Source organism: Trematomus bernacchii, unplaced genomic scaffold (genome assembly GCF_902827165.1).
Source record: "Trematomus bernacchii unplaced genomic scaffold, fTreBer1.1, whole genome shotgun sequence".
Taxonomy (NCBI): domain Eukaryota; kingdom Metazoa; phylum Chordata; class Actinopteri; order Perciformes; family Nototheniidae; genus Trematomus; species Trematomus bernacchii.
The window spans coordinates 3,119,198-3,141,005 of record NW_022987616.1 but is presented as its reverse complement, the minus strand read 5'-3'; the positions used below and the strand labels follow the sequence as shown (position 1 = coordinate 3,141,005).

Genomic DNA, 21,808 nt, shown 5'->3' with positions numbered 1-21,808 from the left:
ACTACTGAGACATCAGAACTGGATGCAGGCATTTACGAATATTCACTATTGATTTTGAAGCAGGTTAAAGCAATGAAAATAACTAAAACATCTGGTTATGTTACCTTATACCGCAGCCTTGAAGTTAGCTGGTGACAAATGGAGTGTTTAGCAGCTTAGGAGCAACAAATATTAGATGAATATTCTCCAGTTATCAGACGTATGACTCCAAATGAAGGCTAATGTTGCTCCATGTCTGATGGAAGTGTAAAAAGGTAACATGTTTGCTATAACAATTATATGAATGGGTCCATTAAAACACAGATTGCTGATAACAGAACATCAGACATAAATACAGAGAAAACATAATCATAGACAAATACAAGTGTTCCCCAATAAAAATCAAGTCAAACTTTAAACCTGCATTCATTTATTTTGAGTGCAGTCCAACACGCTCTAACACAACATTAACGTAGTATCACCTTGTAAAGATGATACAGCAAACATTATTGTGTATATGTGTGCGTTGTACTGTGCACATTTCAACTTATTCTTTAAAGATCCCCTATGATACTCTTTTTCAACAATATATTATAGGTCTCAGATATACACAAAACATGTCTCTGAAGTGTTTGGCTGAAATACCAAACAGATAATCTTAGCATCCCATAAACCCCTCTGTTTCAGCCCTGTTTCAAAAGTGCTGATTCTGTGTCTGTAGCTTTAAATGCTAATGAGCGGCTGCTGGCCACGCCCCTCTGAGAAGTGATTGGTTTGAACAAACACAATGGTGCTCTCGTGCCCCTTTCACACCGGCGCTTTTCCAGCTCCGGCTCGGAGCTGGAGCTGGAAAAGCGCCGGTTTTTCCTGTTCACACCGCAGCGGCGCCGCGTCATAGCTCCGGAATGCGGTTCACTTCCAGCTCCAAAACATTGTCGGTCTAGAGGCAAGAGCTTCGGAGCTATGACGCGGCATCGCTTATGTCTCTCTTACGTCGAGGCGTGCAGGAAACTAAACCCACCTCCCCTGAACATGGGTCGACTGAAGAGTCTCGTCATGCCTGCCTACAAGCAGTAGCGCTGAGCAAAGTGACTAGAAGGCAACCACACACTTATAAAAAAAACACACTTTATAAAGTCAGGCAACACTAACCAGGCTTCGTGTGATTCTGTTTATTTGTACCTTACTTTGACCATCCGTTCGCTGTTATTGATCATTGTGGAGAGCAGGCAGACGTTTTGTTTGTTATTATAGCAGCTATCGGATGGAATCAATACATGGGCTGCACAGGTTGTCATGTCCGACTATCACAAGTAGAATCATAATGAAAAATACGCCGGTAAAATGTGCCTGTAGAAAACGGCTTAGCAAGTAGTCAGTTTAGCTTCGGTTGCTATGCTAACATCACCCATGTTATACCAGAGAAACTTTCATAACAACGTTATGATGCCAAACAGCGTCAATTCAGACTGACACACATTCACTTAAGGGGAACTGGGGATATGTATCAGCTGCTTGTGTGACAGTCAGACAGTGAATACTTTAGAGCCGTGTGAGCTAACCCGGAGCTAACGGGAGAATAAACTCCCGTGGAAGAGCAGCCAGCACTGCAGCGGTCGGTAAATGCCGCTGAAACACATTAATAAACAATGAACCACGGCACTCTGGAGAAAAGTATAAGGTTGGAGAAGTCGTTATTTAATTTAATCTGGCTTCGTATGATTAAAAGCAACACGATCATCGACCCGACGCAGTCCCCCCCCCCGTTGTTGTTGTGAGCTCCGTTGAGGAGAAAATTAGCTATGTAAACGGTGACGTCATGACGCAGCAGCGGCAGCTGGGCGGTGTGAACAGAGCGGGAGCTGAAAAGGGAAACCGGAGCTGAACCAGAAAAGCTCTAGCTAGGAGCTAGAAAGGGAAAAGCGCTGGTGTGAAAGCCGCATAGGAGGAGATTCAGGTGATAAGGTGGGGGGGGGGGGGGTATTACCTTGGTTGGTTATTGGCTAATGGTTGTCCAACCCAAAAAAACACTATGACATCACAAAGTGGCCAAAATGTGATCAGCTCATTTTCAGACAGGTTTTTATATAAATGGGTCAGGACAAAAAGAGAGAGAATCTATTTTCCTGAAACTTTCAGAATCTCTTAACACAGAAAGGAGACATGTTTATGTATAAAAGACATGAAAAAGTGGATTTTGCATAAAAGGTGACCTTTAAAGGGTCTTTTTAGTTATTTGGTTGATTGCTCCGTCTGCTGTACAGTGTATGGTGTTGTGAGGTCCTGAGACATAACTGTTATTCTGTGGCTACACAAATGACATGCTGCAACTATTTTTAATCTTTACAGATACTAAATCTCTTAAGTTACAGTAAACTCCCCTCTTATTTTTCAGGACGCAGCAGAAGCAGACTATGTCAACCGTGTGGTCGAGTTACAAACATCCTAAGTCACAAAGAGAGCAGGAAGACGTTCAGTTCACTTTTACTGAAAGAAAATGCTGTATTGATTTCCCTTATATGTTCCACATTAAGAAGGAGTGACTTACAGGATTGCAGTGAGAGGTGTGGTGAAAATAAAAACAGGATATTAGCATAGAGACGAAATATGTGTCATGAGGTGGCATCTAGCAGATACAAAAGCCTGGTGTGTGTGTCCACACTTCCTTTTTTCTCGCAAGACTAAATACTGTAGAACATTTGTTGGACACCTTACATTACTTCCTGAATCGACATTTTGGTAAGACAATAATTTCAATGCTTTCTACAACATTTTTCAGGTATTTTTGGTATAGGATAAATAATCTATTTCGTATTGATTTGCCTTATCGTGCCACTTAAAATTCAGATTTCTGTAAATACTAAATGGTACTATGGTCTTTAAATATGACCCTAAACCTAGTGAATAACATGTTGAAGTGTTTCCTGCTCTTTGTCTCCATTAAATACACACACAAGTCAAATGTTCTTCATTAATTTGTCTCACGTTAAACGTAATCATGGCACATGATTTTTATTTTGTTCTTATACCTTGTATTTGCTTAACTTGTATTTCTGTTGGATGCATGTGAACTGTGTTAAATTAAAAACAAATCAGGGGTTAAAAAAGAATTCTGTGCAGAAGCTTTGAGTGTTATGCATACAAATACAATCAGATATCTAAGTTACTGTTTTGATGATGACATTTTGATAATTAAAATGGTAAGAATCAACATTGTGAATAAAATAAAGTTAATATTTCCTGCTCTTGAAATATGTCATTATTTTTGTTCACGGCATGACTCATGTCCTTTGAAACCTAAAAATGTCTCACTTCCTTACTTCCTACTTTTAAGAAAGAAGAGAACAATCTCTGGTACATTTGAATTAAATATGTGTGTGATTGTTTTAATAATGACAGACTAGTTCAAAGGTGATGGCATTCTGGTCACTATTTCCAGAGAAACATGTGATAAGGCATACATGGCCCCCTTTGGAGAAGACTACATTTTCACTGTTTTCGGCTATGGAAGGGTTCCAAACATCAACCACATTTTTTACAACCATCCACTTTAAAAACTAAACATTAAATTAACAAAAAAAAACATGATTGTGCGTTGTTCTACCTCTGTTAAGGGTGGTGTTCATCTTTGATCACAGGAAAACTGCAGCGTTGGTAAAAACTGCAGTAAATGTAGTGATGTGATTTCTACTCGTTTTGCCTCCATAAAAGGGAAACATTTCTTCAACAGCAAATCCTCTTTCTTTAGATTACAGCGGCTCGTGGTTAGTTCAGTTCCCTTAAACATAAAAAGGTTTGACTCAAGCCAGAACACTTTACGTTTTCTTATTTTCTAGCTGTGGGCTCATGTGGTAAGGAAACATTTGACTGAACTCTGTCTTTTATTGTATTTTTTATATTTTCTGTTAATTATTTCAAAGCATAATACTGCAGAAGCATTTAAATTGAAAGTGTCAAAAACTAACTGGTTGTACAGGGCAGGTTTCTATGGTGCCTTTGAAGTAGGGAAGTTGCTTTAAAAGGCACTTTGTCAAAACTGAATCGATATATGATTAACACAAATGAAAAGTAACAGTGTTCTTTTGTTTGTAAATCCAGAATCCTGAATATGGTGACCAACATGTTGCTGCTAGTCCTGTTTGTTTCAGGTGAGATGTTTGTTACTTTAATAGTTTACAATCTTTACTTAGAAAAAGCAGAAATACCAGAATGACTCCTTTGTTCACATCCTGAGTTTGTATACAATTTGCTTACAAGACACAGTTTGTTAATATGCTCTTTTTTCTTCCTGCAGATTTTCTCCCACATCTTGTTGAAGGTTCTTGTTCCCAGTCCCTTAACATCACCACCCCGAGGCAGATGGAGGCACTGAGTGGATCCTGTTTGCTGATCCCGTGTAACTTCAGCGCTGGCCCAGATGTGGGCTTCAACAACGCACGAGACATCTTCGGAGTGTGGATTAAAAAAGACCCCAAATTTGGCCAAAATAAAGAAAACTGGATTTCCCGCAGTGATGGGAAAATCAACAGATATCCAATGAGTATTACAGGAAACCTGAGACAGGGAAACTGCACCACTCTGTTTTCTACTTTGGAAGAAATTCACACAGACAAATACTTCTTCAGGATTGAGAACAGCCCATTTAAGGCAACAGCTGCATGTGATCCTCTTCAAATAACAGTGAAAGGTAAGAGACTTTTTGTTGGAGTAGTAGTCATACCTTTATTGTTAAACTATACATCTAGGATAATCAATGTATCAGTTATTACAGAAATTATTCAGACAATCAAAAAGTCAAAATATCTGAAACCTGCTAAATCCAAATATATTACAGTATATAATATTGTATGCATTACTATTACAAATAATGCACGTCTACATGCACAGATTTGAGTCTCATGTGGTGACCGGTGAATGACAACATCTACATAAAGGATCCAGCTGACTAATCTTTCTTTTCAAGTTTTACAATAAGATGTACATTTTTTACTGTTGAAAACTGTATTGGCCTGTATCCTTACATTTAAAATGTGTAAAACCACAGATTCTCCTCCGAGCCCCACCATTGCGATCTCAGGTGATCTGAAGGAGGAGGAGTCTGTCACTGTAACCTGCTCAGCTCCAGCTCCCTGTCCACACTCCCCTCCTAAACTCACCTGGACTCTCCAACAAGACCCTCCCAACACAATGGAGCAAAACCCAAATCGGACCTTCACGACTAAGATCCAGAAGACCCTCACTCTGACAGACCAACATGATGGATTCAACATCACGTGCTCTGCCAGCTATCCTGTGAATGAAGGGAAAGATGTGAAGACAGCAGAGGAGACAATGACTCTCCATGTTTCATGTAAGAACAACCTGTGATTGTCAGCACATGATGGTATGATTTGAATGAAGTTAATCTCACATTTTCCTCAGATGCTCCTAAGGACACCTCCCTCAGTCCGCCCTCAGGTTCTGTGTCAGCGGGCAGCTGGGTGGAGCTGAGCTGCTCCAGCAGAGCCCAGCCTCCCGTCAGCAGCTTCACCTGGTTCAAGGAGAGCCAAGATGGAGACATGAAGGTCTCACAGGGAGAGATTGACAGCTTTAATGCCACAGAGGGAGGACGTTATTACTGTGTGGCCACAAATGCTCTTGGTGAAGAAACATCACCAAAGATCCAGCTGGCTAACGGAGGTAAACACAGAAATGTACTGCATAAGTTTGTGAAATAGGAGCAGGTATTGTTGGATAGAGCAGTTAATGCATCAATGTGAATATATGCAAAAATGGGAATAATGAGTTTGATGGGAAGTTAAAAAACATATTTACATAGAAAAATGTGGTCTATAAATGATAAATTAGGATTTCATCAAATTAGGCCACATAAAATAGGACGAAAAGAGATGTGTAATTGGAAAGGAAAGTGAAAAGAGGAAGAGAGAAAATAAAAAACTGAATTTCATCAACTGAGAAAACATTTTGAGTTTTGCAACAGCTTCATCATTGTCTGTGTTTCCTAAATACTGTATGAAGTCAAGCTCTACATGAAATCTGGATTATAGCCACAAATGGTTTTTTTCCTGTAGGAACTGATGGCTCTTCACCATGGGGGGGAGTTGTTGGGGGGATCATTGGGATCATGATACTCATCTGTTTTGCTGTTGCTGTTTGGTAAGTAACTCAAATCAATTTAATATCCACATCTATTACATGATGTTATATGTTATATTCTTTATCTCTTCCAGGTGGTTGAAGTCCAAACATACAACTCAAGAACAGTCACAGGTGGGGAAATACTCAAATGTGCAGTACATATATATGTTGTGAATACTTTCTTAAATAGACTGGAGACTGCACTGACTAAGTTCCTTATCTGTGAGTAAATGTGGCACAATGAACCACTGTCATGGTGTTTCATCAGAGTTCTTATTTCTATTTCTCAACTCTGTTTCTCAGCAGGGGGAGCAGATCAGGAGAGAACATGAGACACAAATCAATGATACGCAGAGGCTAACAGCTGTCCAAGAATCAGCCGCAGCAACAGAAACAGGAGAAGAAATCCACTACGGAGAGATCGACTTCTCCAAGCAGAGGAATATAAGTCCCCCTGTCTCAGAGCAGGACGGTGGACAGACGGAGGACACGCTGTACGCTGAGGTCAAAGTGTCAGAGACAGCAAACAGACTAGAGGACCTCTACGCTCAAGTGAAAAGGAAATGAATGTATAGACAAGTATTTTTTTAGATTTTTCAGGGTTTTTTTCTGCCACAAAAACCTTTTTGCTTCAAACCTTGAAGTTCTTTGCCATATATTTAAAGTGTCATATTTCGATTTTTTTAAAGTGCGCTTTTATGTTATTTATTGCTTTAATAAAAGGCCCTGCTATGCAACAAACTGCATTTTTTAACCCAACATTTTACATTTAGTATTACTAAAAGAGTTCAATTTATTCATAGAAATAAACAAAGAAAGGGGAGTTGTAGGGCTACTTGATCTCTGGCTGGACCTTTCATATCAAACTCATCAGACTATCAGATATAAAGTTAGACGATGACGAATAAAACAGGAAGTACAAATATCTTCATTATCTGGTTTACCATATGTTCCTTTCTCTCGAGATATGATCGGATAACTTGTGTATATTTTTGTGTAAAGATCATTTTACAAAAATAAACTAACAAATATTACATTTTTTGTTTTAGTTGACATAATACTTAAAACACTTCCCAACTGATATGGTGGAAAAACTGGAAAGTAGCATTATTTTACATCATATTCTATGTATTTATTTATGAAGCATGTATATATTTATTTATCTTTTTTTGACATAACTTTTATCAGTTTTGAAATTCACATGAGTCTTTTTTCCATGGAGGCTCTCACTAGTTTGACGTGGGTGTGGCTTAGGTTGGAAAAGATGATGTCACCTGTTTCTGTGCACCAATCAAGATTTAGCATCGTATTAATCACCATCTGATGACAGCTGGGGGGATCTTGAAGTTTTGACAGTGTTAAAATATTCATTGATTATAGCTAAATATGTGTATTGTTGCCTATTTTATAATGATACAGAGGAAGATGCAAAGCTATCAGGGGCTTCTAAGTTAAAGAGGTGCAAATGTACAGTATGCTACTTAATAAAAATGAATCCATCAAATAAACACAATTTACAAAAACAAGACTAAATGTGTAAATATATTTCACATCATGAATCCAAATCTGCAAGGTAACTAAAGGTATTAAATAAATGTAGTGGAGTAAAAGTACACAATTGACCTCTGAATTGTAGTGGAGTAGAAGTATAAAGTAGCAGAAAATTGAAATACTCAAAATACAAGTACCTCAAAATTGCACTTAAGTGAAGTACTTAGTAAATGTACTTAGTTACTTTACACCACTGGATGTAGGACATGGCATGAGTTCTGTTGCAGTGTTTATGTTTCATTACAGATCATGTAATACAGAGTGTGTCCACTGGGTGTCACTGTTGCTCACATGGAGGTCCTAACGCAGTGGTGTATTGTAGGGTACTGTCCCCTTCTTTTAATGTCATATAGTTACTTTTATTGAAAGGATGTTTTATGAATTTGTAATATTCAACTCATCTACCCAGTTGCAAAGAAAGTATCTTACATTTGCTCCACAATAACACAATACTACATTAAAATAAGTCATGAATTAGTGATAAAAACAGAAGAATATCATATTTTAAATAATGTAATGCCACAAATTAATAATATTTAAATTTTAAAATATTATAATGATATATTTTGTATCCTGCATAAAGAGCTAGAATGTTTTTTTGCAGTATTCTTTTTTTTATTGTGATATATTATTTTTAGACACTGCTGCATATTTGTTTTACCATAGTCTATTTATTTATTATTACATTTTATTTTTAACTTGCCTTTTTATATAATATGTAACTCTTCTACTTTGCTGTAAATGTTCCCACTGCGGGAAGAATAAAGGATTTCTGATGTTTCACATGTACTTCATGTTTTTTTAATGTAGGTCACTGGTACCACTAAACCAGCAGGACTTTCTGCGTGGAGCTGAAACACAGGAAGTATCCCCGGGGTTAAATTACACGTAATTAAATGTAATTAAACTAAGGACGTGCGTTGATATTTGAAGGTAGCAGCAGGAGTCCTGGTTTGAGATGTTCTCATGTTTCCCAGTGAGTGGAATCTGACCATGCTGTTGGGTTGCAGGTGATCAACAGGTTGAGACGGTTGATGTTCATTTGATACTGAAGATCCTGGGAATCATAATGCTCATCAGTACAATGGTCATCTTTGAATGGTGAGACAAATTCTCCTGTGATATGACATATGCAGCTACACACTCATTTGTATATGTGGCTGTAGATCATTATCATCACAACATAAACAAAAAAAAATGTTTTCCTTTTTTCCCAGCTGGTTTAGATCAAGACGCTCTTCTGAACCAGAGGAGGTATCCACCAGACGAGGAGAGGTATTAATAAACTAGGGTTTATTTGTAGTTTTTCTTGTGTTAGGATGTGCATAATTAAGAAGGGATTATCCTCCAATGATTATACTTTTTAACAGTAGTGACATCACATGCAAAGCAGCACATCTCACTACTGAGACATCAGAGCTGGGTGCAGGCATTTACGAATGTTCACTATTGATTTTGAAGCAGGTTAAAGCAATGAAAATAACTAAAACATCTGGTTATGTTACCTTATATCGCAGACTTGTGATGTAAGAAGTTAGCTGGTGACAAATGGAGTGTTTAGCAGTTTATGAGCAACAAATATTAGATGAATATTCTCCAGTTATCAGACGTGTGACTCCAAATGAAGGCTAATGTTGCTCCATGTCTGATGGAAGTGTAAAAAGGTAACATGTTTGCAATAACAATTATATGAATTGTTCCATTAAAACACAGATTGCTGATAACAGAACATCAGACATAAATACCAAGAAAACATAATCATAGACAAATATAAGTATTCCCCAATAAAAATCAAGTCAAACTTTAAACCTGCATTCATTTATTTTGAGTGCAGTCCAACAAGCTCTAACACAACATTAACGTAGTATCACCTTGTAAAGATGATATAGCAAACATTATTGTGTATATGTGTGCGTTTTAGTGTGCACATTTCAACTTATTCTTTAAAGATCCCCTATGATACTCTTTTTCAACAATATATTATAGGTCTCAGATATACACAAAACATGTCTCTGAAGTGTTTGGCTGAAATACCAAACAGATCATTGCAGCATCCCATAAACCCCTCTGTTTCAGCCCTGTTCCAAAAGTGCTGATTCTGTGTCTGTAGCTTTAAATGCTAATGAGCTGCTGCTGGCCACGCCCCTCTGAGAAGTGATTGGTTTGAACAAATACAATGTTCTTGGAGGAGATTCAGGTGATAAGGTCGGCGGGAGTTACCTTGGTTGGTTATTGGCTAGTGGTTGTACAACCCAAAAAAACATTATGACATCACAAAGTGGCCAAAATCTGATCAGCTCATTTTCAGACAGGTTTTTATATAAATGGATCAGGACAAAAAGAGAGGGAATCTATTTTCCTGAAACTTCAGAATCTCTTAACACAGAGGGGACACATGTTTATGTATAAAAGACATGAACAAGTGGATTTTGCATAAAAGGTGACCTTTAAAGGGTCTTTTTAGTTATTTGGTTGATTGCTCCGTCTGCTGTACAGTGTATGGTGTTGTGAGGTCCTGAGACATAACTGTTATTCTGTGGCTACACAAATGACATGTTGCAACTATTTTTAATCTTTACAGATACTGAATCTCTTAAGTTACAGTAAACTCCCCTCTTATTTTTCAGGACGCAGCAGAAGCAGACTATGTCAACTGTGTGGTCGAGTTACAAACATCCTGAGTCACAAAGAGAGCAGGAAGACGTTCAGTTCACTTTTACTGAAAGAAAATGCTGTATTGATTTGCCTTATATGTTCCACATTAAGAAGGAGTGGCTTACAGGATTGCAGTGAGAGGTGTGATGAAAATAAAAACAGGATATTAGCACCGAGACGAAATATGGGTCCTTTTTTCTACAAGACTAAATACTGTAGAACATTTGTTGGACACCTTACATTACTTCCTGAATTGCACATTTTGGTAAGACAATCATTTCAATGCTTTCTACAACATTTTTCGGTATTTTTGGTTTAGGATAAAAAATGTATTTCGTAATTATTTGACTTATCGTGCCACTTAAAATTCAGATTTCTGTAAATACTAAATGGTACTATGGTCTTTAAATATGACCCTAAACCAGTGAATAACATGTTGAAGTGTGTCCTGCTCTTTGTCTCCATTAAATACACACAAAAGTAAAAAGTTCTTCATTAATTTGTCTCACGTTAAACGTAATCATGGCACATGATTTTTATTTTGTTCTTTTACTTTGTAATTGCTTAACTTGTATTTCTGTTGGATGCATGTGAACTGTGTTAAATAAAAACACATCAGGGGTTAAAAAAGAATTCTGTGCAGAAGCTTTGAATGTTATGCATACAAATACATTCAGATATCTAAGTTACTGTGTTGATGATGATAAAATGTGATAATTAAAATGGTAAGCACCAACATTGTGGATAAAATAAAGTTAATATTTCCTGCTCTTGAAATATGTCATTATTTTTGTTCACGACATGACTCATGTCCTTTGAAACCTAAACATCTGACTGTCAAGGGGTGAACTTTGTGGCATGAACTCAAATGCACAACTCAGACTCAGGTGGTATCCAAAAATAAAGACTTTACTGGTTTAAGCACAGTAACAAAACAAGGAAACACAAAATCACTCTTTCGAGGAAAAACTATCAGCAGATATCAGGAGCATGAGAAACGGGATACGACCATGGAGCAGGCTTGAGCGTAGTCATGAATGAGAAACGAACTGGCACTGGACAGGTGGGGACTAACACAATATACACACAAGGTGAGGGGAACAGGTGGAAACAATCAGGGCGGGGTAAGCAATCACGAACACAGGAGACACATAGGGGCGGGGAGCATGGAGTTCTGAAACGAGAGGGAGAATTACTTTTCACAATAAGACAGAGGGCACAGGACAACGGGACATGACAAAACTAATATAAAGAATAAACTTTCATAATAAGTTTCCGAGACATGACACTGACTTCCTTCCTACTTTTAAGAAAAGAGAACAGTCTCTGGTACTTAATAATTAATGAAGTTGGTGATTTGGCTCCTTACTTTAATAATAACAGAATAACAGAAAAGTAAATACATACCTTTTGGATTTTTAATTGCCAATTTATTTTCCACCTATTATTCATGTGTGTTTAAATACAGAGTATAACAAAGATAGTAAAAGGTATTGATGAAAACTTTACTTTATTGTCTCTGTTAACATCCAGTCCAAATGTATTGACTCTCTGATCATTACTTACAGAGCTACAAGAGAAGAATACATTTTCACTATTTTTGGCTATGGACCAAAATGGTAAATAAAATATTTCTTACACAACCATCCACATGATTGTGCTTTGTTCTACCTCGGTTAGGGGTGGTTTGTTCCCCTTTTATCACAGGAAAAGTGCAGCGTTGACAAAAACTGCAGTAAATGTAGTCATGTTATTTCTAGCAGTTTTGGCTCTAAAAAAGGGAAACATTTCTCAAATCCTCTTTCTTTATATTACAGCGGCTAGGGGTTAGTTCAGTTCCCTGTGGGCTCGTGTGGTAAGGAAACATTTTACTGAACTCTTCTATTGTATTTGTAATATTTATTTTAAAGCACAGCTCTGCAGAGGCCTTTAAATGCAAATTGCTAACTAACTTGCTTGCTAACTAACCCTGGTTGTACAGGGCAAGTTTCTGTGGTGCATTGAAGAAGGGAAGTTGCTTGAAAAGGCACTTTGTAAAAACTGAATACGTTATATATGATTAACACAAATGAAAAGTAACAGTGATCTTGTGTTTGCAGATCCAGAATCCTGAATATGGTGACCAACATGTTGCTGCTAGTCCTCTTTGTTTCAGGTGAGATGTTTGTTACTTTAATAGTTTACAATCTTTACTTATAAAAAGCAGAAATACCAGAATGACTCCTTTGTTCACATCCTGAGTTTGTATACAATTTGCTAGACACAGTTTGTTAATATGCTCTTTTTTCTTCCTGCAGATTTTCTCCCACATCTTGTCGAAGGTGCTTGTGAGCACCTTCGCATCACCACCCCGAAGCAGATGGAAGCACTGAGTGGATCCTGTTTGCTGATCCCGTGTATCTTCAGCGCTGGCCCAGATGTGGGCTTCAACAGCGAACGAGAAATCTTCGGAGTGTGGATTAAAGAAGAGCCTGCATTTGGCAAAAATAAAGAAAACGTGATTTTCCACAGTGATGGGACAATCAACAGATATCCAATGAGTATTACTGGAGACCTGAGACAGGGAAACTGCACCACTCTGTTTTCTACTTTGGAAGAAAGTCACACAGACAAATACTTCTTCAGAATTGAGAACAGCCCATTTATGTCAACAGCTGCATGTGATCCTCTTCAAATAACAGTGAAAGGTAAGAGACTCTTTCTATTTTTCAGTCGATCTCAAATATTAAGGTTTAGAATAGAGGCTATACTTACAGGAACAGTGAGCTGAAGGATGGTGTGAGGATGCTGATATACAGCTGAGGCCGTAGATGACTGAATCTGCTTGGATATTAAATAAATAAATCTGATCCTATTGTTTCCATTTTACTTTTAGAGTCATACATAACAATGCATTGGAGATTTGGGAAAAGGAACCCTCGTGTATTTGTAACTTCCTAATGAGTAATAAATACACTTCACGAAAAAATAAGCTCTGTCTACTTTAAACCACTGGCAACACTTATAAAAACAAAATGCAGTAATCTATTACATCAAATAAGAAAATGGTTCTATCTTTGGCATAAATAGTATGGCATGTTTAAATAGGGCTCTTAAATATGGTTATTCAGGCCTTTATCAATATTATCTGTCTGTAACCTTGCAATGCAATGCAATACAGTAATACCCTCTGAGGATGTTAAACACTATGGAGAATTATATTTAAGAGTTTGAGCAACATTTTCTGGGGCACACGGTAAAATAAATCCATATTCACGGATTCGAGGACATTGAAGATTTCATACGAAATAGCAGTGTCAGCCTACAAAAACCCATATTGGTCAACATTCTGTGAGTGACTCTATTTTATATTGATTTATTTTAAGCTTACAATCAGTTTATTTATTTTTTTAAACCACAGATTCTCCTCCGAGCCCCACCATTGAGATCCCAGGTGATCTGAAGGAGGCGGAGTCTGTCACTGTAACCTGCTCAGCTCCAGCTCCCTGTCCACACTCCCCTCCTAAACTCACCTGGACTCTCCAACAAGACCCTCCCAACACAATGGAGGAAAACCCAGATCGGACCTTCACGACTAAGATCCAGAAGACCCTCACTCTGACAGACCAACATGATGGATTCAACATCACCTGCTCTGCCAGCTATCCTGTGAATGAAGGGAAAGATGTTAAGACAGCAGAGGAGACAAAGACTCTCCATGTTTCATGTAAGAACAACCTGTGATTGTCAGCACATGATGGCATGATTTGAATGAAGTTAATCTCACATTTTCCTCAGATGCTCCTAAGGACACCTCCGCCTCCGTCAGTCCGCCCTCAGGTTCGGTGTCAGCGTGCAGCTGGGTGAAGCTGAGCTGCTCCAGCAGAGCCCAGCCTCCCGTCAGCAGCTTCACCTGGTTCAAGGAGAGCCAAGATGGAGACATGAACGTCTCACAGGGAGAGATTTACAGCTTTGATGCCACAGAGGGAGGACGTTATTACTGTGTGGCCACAAATGGGCTTGGTGAAGAAACATCACCAAAGATCCAGCTGGCTAACGGAGGTAAACATGAAACTGAACTACAATTCCATGTCAAATAAATGTAATTAAACTATCGTAAGGACGTGCGTTGATATTTGAAGGTAGCAGCAGGAGTCCTGGTTTGAGATGTTCTCATGTTTCCCAGTGAGTGGAATCTGACCATGCTGTTGGGTTGCAGGTGATCAACAGATTGGGACAGTAGGCCTAGATGTTCATTTGATACTGAAGATCCTGGGAATCATAATGCTCGTCAGTACAATGGTCATCTTTGAATGGTGAGACAAATTCTCCTGTCATATGACATATGCAACTACACAGTGATTATTCTATTTGGCAAACAAGTTGTTTATCACAACATAAACAAAACAAAATGTTTTCCTTTTTCTCCAGCTGGTTTAGATCAAGACGCTCTTCTGAACCAGAGGAGGTATCCACCAGACGAGGAGAGGTATTAATAAACTAGGGTTTATTTGTAGTTTTTCTTGTGTTAGGATGTGCTTAATTAAGAAGGGATTATCCTCCAATGATTATACTTTTTAACAGTAGTGACATCACATGCAAAGCAGCACATCGCACTACTGAGACATCAGAGCTGGGTGCAGGCATTTACGAATGTTCACTATTGATTTTGAAGCAGGTTAAAGCAATGAAAATAACTAAAACATCTGGTTATGTTACCTTATACCGCAGCCTTGTGATGTAAAAAGTTAGCTGGTGACAAATTGAGTGTTTAGCAGCTTAGGAGCAACACATATTAGATGAATATTCTCCAGTTATCAGACGTATGACTCCAAATGAAGGCTAATGTTGCTCCATGTCTGATGGAAGTATAAAAAGGTAACATGTTTGCTATAACAATTATATGAATTGGTCCATTAAAACACAGATTGCTGATAACAGAACATCAGACATAAATACCAAGAAAGCATAATCATAGACAAATACAAGTGTTCCCCAATAAAAATCAAGTCAAACTTTAAACCTGCATTCATTTATTTTGAGTGCAGTCCAACAAGCTCTAACACAACATTAACGTAGTATCACCTTGTAAAGATGATATAGCAAACATTATATGTGTGCGTTGTAGTGTGCACATTTCAACTTATTCTTTAAAAATCCCCTATCACACTCGTTTTCAACAATATATTATAGGTCTCAGATATACACAAAACATGTCTCTGAAGTGTTTGGCTGAAATACCAAACAGATCATTGCAGCATCCCATAATCCCCTCTGTTTCAGCCCTGTTCCAAAAGTGCTGATTCTGTGTCTGTAGCTTTAAATGCTAATGAGCGGCTGCTGGCCACGCCCCTCTGAGCGATGATTGGTTTGAACAAACACAATGGTGCTCTAGGAGGAGATTCAGGTGATCAGGTGGGGGGGGGTGTTACCTTGGTTGGTGATTGGCTAATGGTTGTACAACCCAAAAAAACATTATGACATCACAAAGTGGCCAAAATGTGATCAGCTCATTTTCAGACAGGTTTTTATATAAATGGATCAGGACAAAAAGAGAGGGAATCTATTTTCCTGAAACGTTCAGAGTCTCTTAACACAGAAGAGAGACATGTTTATGTATAAAAGACAGGAAGAAGTGGATTTTGCATAAAAGGTGACCTTTAAAGGGTCTTTTTAGTTATTTGGTTGATTGCTCCGTCTGCTGTACAGTGTATGGTGTTGTGAGGTCCTGAGACATAACTGTTATTCTGTGGCTACACAAATGACATGTTGCAACTATTTTTTATCTTTACAGTTACTAAATCTCTTAAGTCACTGTAAACTCCCCTCTTATTTTTCAGGACGCAGCAGAAGCAGACTATGTCAACCGTGTGGTCGAGTTACAAACATCCTGAGTCACAAAGAGAGCAGGAAGACGTTCAGTTCACTTTTACTGAAGGAAAATGCTGTATTGATTTGCCTTATATGTTCCACATTAAGAAGGAGTGACTTACAGGATTACAGTGAGTGGTGTGATGAAAATAAAAACAGGATATTAGCATAGAGACGAAATATGTGTCATGAGGTGGCAACTAGCAGCTACAAAAGCCTGCTGTGTGTGTCCACTTCCTTTTGTCTCGCAAGACTAAATACTGTAGAACATTTGTTGGACACCTTACATTACTTCCTGAATTGCACATTTTGGTAAGAGAATCATTTCAATGCTTTCTACAACATTTTTCGGTATTTTTGGTATAGGATAAAAAATGTATTTCGTAATTATTTGCCTTAGTGTGCCACTTAAAATTCAGATTTCTGTAAATACTAAATGGTTCCATGTTCTTTAAATATGACCCTAAACCTTAGTGAATAACATGTTGAAGTGTTTGTACTGTTTGTACTGTACACAAAAGTAAAAAGTTCTTCATTAATGTGTCTCACGTTAAACGTAATCATGGCACATGATTTTTATTTTGTTCTTTTATTTTGTAATTGCTTAACTTGTATTTCTGTTGGATGCATGTGAACTGTGTTAAATAAAAAACAAATCAGGGGTTAAAAAAGAATTCTGTGCAGAAGCTTTGAGTGTTATGCATACAAATACAATCAGATATCTAAGTTACTGTTTTGATGATGACATTTTGATAATTAAAATGGTAAGAATCAACATTGTGAATAAAATAAAGTTAATATTTCCTGCTCTTGAAATATGTCATTATTTTTGTTCACGGCATGACTCATGTCCTTTGAAACCTAAAAATGTCTCACTTCCTTACTTCCTACTTTTAAGAAAGAAGAGAACAATCTCTGGTACATTTGAATTAAATATGTGTGTGATTGTTTTAATAATGACAGACTAGTTCAAAGGTGATGGCATTCTGGTCACTATTTCCAGAGAAACATGTGATAAGGCATACATGGCCCCCTTTGGAGAAGACTACATTTTCACTGTTTTCGGCTATGGAAGGGTTCCAAACATCAACCACATTTTTTACAACCATCCACTTTAAAAACTAAACATTAAATTAACAAAACAAAACATGATTGTGCGTTGTTCTACCTCTGTTAAGGGTGGTGTTCATCTTTTATCACAGGAAAAGTGCAGCGTTGGTAAAAACTGCAGTAAATGTAGTGATGTGATTTCTACTCGTTTTGCCTCCATAAAAGGGAAACATTTCTTCAACAGCAAATCATCTTTCTTTAGATTACAGCGGCTCGTGGTTAGTTCAGTTCCCTTAAACATAAAAAGGTTTGACTCAAGCCAGAACACTTTACGTTTTCTTACTTTCTAGCTGTGGGCTCATGTGGTAAGGAAACATTTGACTGAACTCTGTCTTTTATTGTATTTTTTATATTTTCTGTTAATTATTTCAAAGCATAATACTGCAGAAGCCTTTACATTGAAAGTGTCAAAAACTAACTGGTTGTACAGGGCAAGTTTCTATTGTGCCTTTGAAGTAGGGAAGTTGCTTTAAAAGGCACTTTGTCAAAAGTGAATACGTTATATGATTAATACAAATGAAAAGTAACAGTGTTCTTTTGTTTGTAAATCCAGAATCCTGAATATGGTGACCAACATGTTGCTGCTAGTCCTCTTTGTTTCAGGTGAGATGTTTGCTACTTTAATAGTTTACAATCTTTACTTAGAAAAAGCAGAAATATCAGAATGACTCCTTTGTTCACATCCTGAGTTTGTATACAATTTGCTTACAAGACACAGTTTGTTAATATGCTCTTTTTTCTTCCTGCAGATTTTCTCCCACATCTTGTTGAAGGTGCTTGTGAGCACCTTCGCATCACCACCCCGAGGCAGATGGAGGCACTGAGTGGATCCTGTTTGCTGATCCCGTGTATCTTCAGCGCTGACCCAGCTGAGGGCTTCAACAGCTCACGAGAAATCTTCGGAGTGTGGATTAAAAAATACCCCAAATTTGGCCAAAATAAAGAAAACGTGATTTCCCGCAGTGATGGGAAAATCAACAGATATCCAATGAGTATTACAGGAAACCTGAGACAGAGAAACTGCACCACTCTGTTTTCTAGTTTGAAAAAAAGTCACACAGATAAATACTTCTTCAGGATTGAGAACAGCCCATTTAAGGCAACAGCTGCATGTGATCCTCTTCAAATAACAGTGAAAGGTAAGAGACTCTTTCTGTTTTTTCAGTCGATCTCAAATATTAAGGTTTAGAATATGGGCTATACTTACAGGAACAGTGAGCTGAAGGATGGTGTGAGGATGCTGATATACAGCTGAGGCCGTAGATGACTGAATCTGCTGGGATATTAAATAAAGAAATCTGATCCTATATTATTTCCATTTTACTTTTAGAGTCATACATAACAATGCATTGGAGATTTGGGAAAAGGAACCCTCGTGTATTTATAACTTCCTAATGAGTAATAAATACACTTTACAAAAAAATAAGCTCTGTCTACTTTAAACCACTGGCAACACTTATACAAACAAAATGCAGTAATCTATTACATCAAATAAGAAAATGGTTCTATCTTTGGCATAAATAGTATGGCATGTTTATATAGAGCTCTTAAATATGGTTATTCAGGCCTTTATCAATATTATCTGTCTGTAACCTTGCAATGCAATGCAATACAGTAATACCCTCTGAGGATGTTAAACGTTATGGAGAATTATATTTAAGAGTTTGAGCAACATTTTCTGGGGCACACGGTAAACATAATCCATATTCACGGATTCGAGGACATTGAAGATTTCATACGAAATAGCAGTGTCAGCCTACAAAAACCCATATTGGTCAACATTCTTTGAGTGACTCTATTTTATATTGATTTATTTTAAGCTTAAAATCAGCAATTTTTTTTTTTAAACCACAGATTCTCCTCCGAGCCCCACCATTGAGATCCCAGGTGATCTGAAGGAGGCGGAGTCTGTCACTGTAACCTGCTCAGCTCCAGCTCCCTGTCCACACTCCCCTCCTAAACTCACCTGGACTCTCCAACAAGACCCTCCCAACACAATGGAGGAAAACCCAGATCGGACCTTCACGACTAAGATCCAGAAGACCCTCACTCTGACAGACCAACATGATGGATTCACCATCACCTGCTCTGCCAGCTATCCTGTGAATGAAGGGAAAGATGTGAAGACAGCAGAGGAGACAAAGACTCTCCATGTTTCATGTAAGAACAACCTGTGAGTGTCTGCACATGATGGTATGATTTGAATGAAGTTAATCTCACATTTTCCTCAGATGCTCCTAAGGACACCTCCACCTCCGTCAATCCGCCCTCAGGTTCGGTGTCAGCGTGCAGCTGGGTGAAGCTGAGCTGCTCCAGCAGAGCCCAGCCTCCCATCAGCAGCTTCACCTGGTTCAAGGAGAGCCAAGATGGAGACATGAAGGTCTCACAGGGAGAGATTGACAGCTTTAATGCCACAGAGGGAGGACGTTATTACTGTGTGGCCACAAATGCTCTTGGTAAAGAAACATCACCAAAGATCCAGCTGGCTAACGGAGGTAAACATGAAACTGAACTACAATTCCATGTCAAATAAATGTAATTAAACTATCGTAAGGACGTGCGTTGATATTTGAAGGTAGCAGGAGTCCTGGTTTGAGATGTTCTCATGTTTCCCAGTGAGTGGAATCTGACCATGCTGTTGGGTTGCAGGTGATCAACAGATTGGGACGGTTGATGTTCATTTGATAATGAAGATCCTGGGAATCATAATGCTCGTCAGTACAATGGTCATCTTTGAATGGTGAGACAAATTCTCCTGTCATATGACATATGCAACTACACAGTGATTATTCTATTTGGCAAACAAGTTGTTTATCACAACATAAACAAAACAAAAATGTTTTCCTTTTTTTCTCCAGCTGGTTTAGATCAAGACGCTCTTCTGAACCAGAGGAGGTATCCACCAGACGAGGAGAGGTATTAATAAACTAGGGTTTATTTGTAGTTTTTCTTGTATTTGGATGTGCTTAATTAAGAAGGGATTATCCTCCAATGATTATAATTTTTAACAGTAGTGACATCACATGCAAAGCAGCACATCTCACTACTGAGACATCAGAACTGGATGCAGGCATTTACGAATGTTCACTATTGATTTTGAAGCAGGTTAAAGCAATGAAAATAACTAAAACATCTGGTTATGTTACCTTATATCGCAGACTTGTGATGTAAGAAGTTAGCTGGTGACAAATGGAGTGTTTAGCAGCTTAGGAGCAACAAATATTAGATGAATATTCTCCAGTTATCAGACGTATGACTCCAAATGAAGGCTAATGTTGCTCCATGTCTGATGGAAGTGTAAAAAGGTAACATGTTTGCAATAACAATTATATGAATTGGTCCATTAAAACACAGATTGCTGATAACAGAACATCAGACATAAATACCAAGAAAGCATAATCATAGACAAATACAAGTATTCCCCAATAAAAATCAAGTCAAACTTTAAACCTGCATTCATTTATTTTGAGTGCAGTCCAACAAGCTCTAACACAACATTAACGTAGTATCACCTTGTAAAGATGATATAGCAAACATTATTGTGTATATGTGTGCGTTGTAGTGTGCACATTTCAACTTATTCTTTAAAAATCCCCTATCACACTCGTTTTCAACAATATATTATAGGTCTCAGATATACACAAAACATGTCTCTGAAGTGTTTGGCTGAAATACCAAACAGATCATTGCAGCATCCCATAATCCTCTCTGTTTCAGCCCTGTTCCAAAAGTGCTGATTCTGTGTCTGTAGCTTTAAATGCTAATGAGCGGCTGCTGGCCACGCCCCTCTGAGCGATGATTGGTTTGAACAAACACAATGGTGCTCTAGGAGGAGATTCAGGTGATCAGGTGGGGGGGGTGTTACCTTGGTTGGTGATTGGCTAATGGTTGTACAACCCAAAAAAACATTATGACATCACAAAGTGGCCAAAATGTGATCAGCTCATTTTCAGACAGGTTTTTATATAAATGGATCAGGACAAAAAGAGAGGGAATCTATTTTCCTGAAACTTTCAGAGTCTCTTAACACAGAGGGGACACATGTTTATGTATAAAAGACAGGAAGAAGTGAATTTTGCCTAAAAGGTGACCTTTAAAGGGTCTTTTTAGTTATTTGGTTGATTGCTCCGTCTGCTGTACAGTGTATGGTGTTGTGAGGTCCTGAGACATAACTGTTATTCTGTGGCTACACAAATGACATGTTGCAACTATTTTTATCTTTACAGTTACTAAATCTCTTAAGTTACAGTAAACTCCCCTCTTATTTTTCAGGACGCAGCAGAAGCAGACTATGTCAACCGTGTGGTCGAGTTACAAACATCCTGAGTCACAAAGAGAGCAGGAAGACGTTCAGTTCACTTTTACTGAAAGAAAATGCTGTATTGATTTGCCTTATATGTTCCACATTAAGAAGGAGTGACTTACAGTATTACAGTGAGTGGTGTGATGAAAATAAAAACAGGATATTAGCATAGAGACGAAATATGTGTCATGAGGTGGCAACTAGCAGCTACAAAAGCCTGCT

The 21,808-nt window shown here is 38.0% G+C and overlaps 3 protein-coding genes across 9 annotated transcripts in view; all 3 read left to right on the top strand.

Moving 5' to 3' along the window:
- The window catches only part of LOC117483969 (sialic acid-binding Ig-like lectin 6), a 35,522-nt gene extending 27,879 nt beyond the window's left edge, over positions 1-7,643 (top strand). For 2 of the 5 annotated variants that reach the window (XM_034132351.1, XM_034132352.1), the window contains exons 2-8: positions 4,078-4,127; positions 4,274-4,666; positions 5,024-5,329; positions 5,401-5,658; positions 6,051-6,135; positions 6,210-6,249; positions 6,421-7,643. In XM_034132351.1, coding sequence (XP_033988242.1) covers positions 4,088-4,127; positions 4,274-4,666; positions 5,024-5,329; positions 5,401-5,658; positions 6,051-6,135; positions 6,210-6,249; positions 6,421-6,684 — 1,386 coding nt within the window. In that variant the 5' untranslated portion in view covers positions 4,078-4,087 and the 3' untranslated portion in view covers positions 6,685-7,643. Of the gene's footprint in view, positions 1-2,616; positions 2,719-3,723; positions 3,831-4,077; positions 4,128-4,273; positions 4,667-5,023; positions 5,330-5,400; positions 5,659-6,050; positions 6,136-6,209; positions 6,250-6,420 lie in introns of those variants that run through there. The other 3 variants (XM_034132353.1, XM_034132349.1, XM_034132350.1) reach the window with 3 other exon arrangements.
- Positions 7,644-8,689: 1,046 nt separating this feature from the next.
- Positions 8,690-16,350, top strand: LOC117483972 (B-cell receptor CD22-like). Of its 2 annotated transcripts, none has more exons than XM_034132358.1 (10): positions 8,690-8,769; positions 8,886-8,943; positions 10,296-10,588; positions 12,429-12,478; positions 12,621-13,010; positions 13,724-14,029; positions 14,101-14,364; positions 14,522-14,618; positions 14,734-14,791; positions 16,143-16,350. In XM_034132358.1, exons 4-10 carry the CDS (start codon positions 12,439-12,441, stop codon positions 16,194-16,196), a joined length of 1,209 nt encoding a protein of 402 aa, XP_033988249.1. In that variant the 5' UTR covers positions 8,690-8,769; positions 8,886-8,943; positions 10,296-10,588; positions 12,429-12,438; the 3' UTR covers positions 16,197-16,350. The 2 variants fall into 2 exon arrangements, with proteins under 2 accessions (XP_033988249.1, XP_033988248.1); XM_034132357.1 differs by having other exon boundaries at positions 14,080-14,364.
- On the top strand, positions 16,271-21,808 carry LOC117483974 (sialoadhesin-like). Of its 2 annotated transcripts, none has more exons than XM_034132359.1 (8): positions 16,271-16,485; positions 17,837-17,886; positions 18,033-18,422; positions 19,138-19,443; positions 19,515-19,778; positions 19,933-20,023; positions 20,142-20,199; positions 21,556-21,808. In XM_034132359.1, the coding sequence occupies exons 2-8, from the start codon at positions 17,847-17,849 to the stop codon at positions 21,607-21,609; spliced, it is 1,203 nt and encodes a 400-aa protein (XP_033988250.1). In that variant the 5' UTR covers positions 16,271-16,485; positions 17,837-17,846; the 3' UTR covers positions 21,610-21,808. The 2 variants fall into 2 exon arrangements, with proteins under 2 accessions (XP_033988250.1, XP_033988251.1); XM_034132360.1 differs by lacking the exon at positions 16,271-16,485 and adding an exon at positions 17,567-17,588.

Excerpts from the sequence above, each read along its gene's own strand:
- LOC117483972 (XM_034132357.1), top strand. The coding sequence starts at position 12,439 with ATGGTGACCAACATGTTGCTGCTAGTCCTCTTTGTTTCAG. Across the intron at positions 14,365-14,521 it reads GATCCAGCTGGCTAACGGAG|GTGATCAACAGATTGGGACA; the intron begins GTAAACATGAAA and ends GTTGGGTTGCAG. Across the intron at positions 14,792-16,142 it reads TATCCACCAGACGAGGAGAG|GACGCAGCAGAAGCAGACTA; the intron begins GTATTAATAAAC and ends CTTATTTTTCAG.
- LOC117483974 (XM_034132359.1), top strand. The coding sequence starts at position 17,847 with ATGGTGACCAACATGTTGCTGCTAGTCCTCTTTGTTTCAG. Across the intron at positions 18,423-19,137 it reads TCTTCAAATAACAGTGAAAG|ATTCTCCTCCGAGCCCCACC; the intron begins GTAAGAGACTCT and ends TTTAAACCACAG. Across the intron at positions 20,200-21,555 it reads TATCCACCAGACGAGGAGAG|GACGCAGCAGAAGCAGACTA; the intron begins GTATTAATAAAC and ends CTTATTTTTCAG.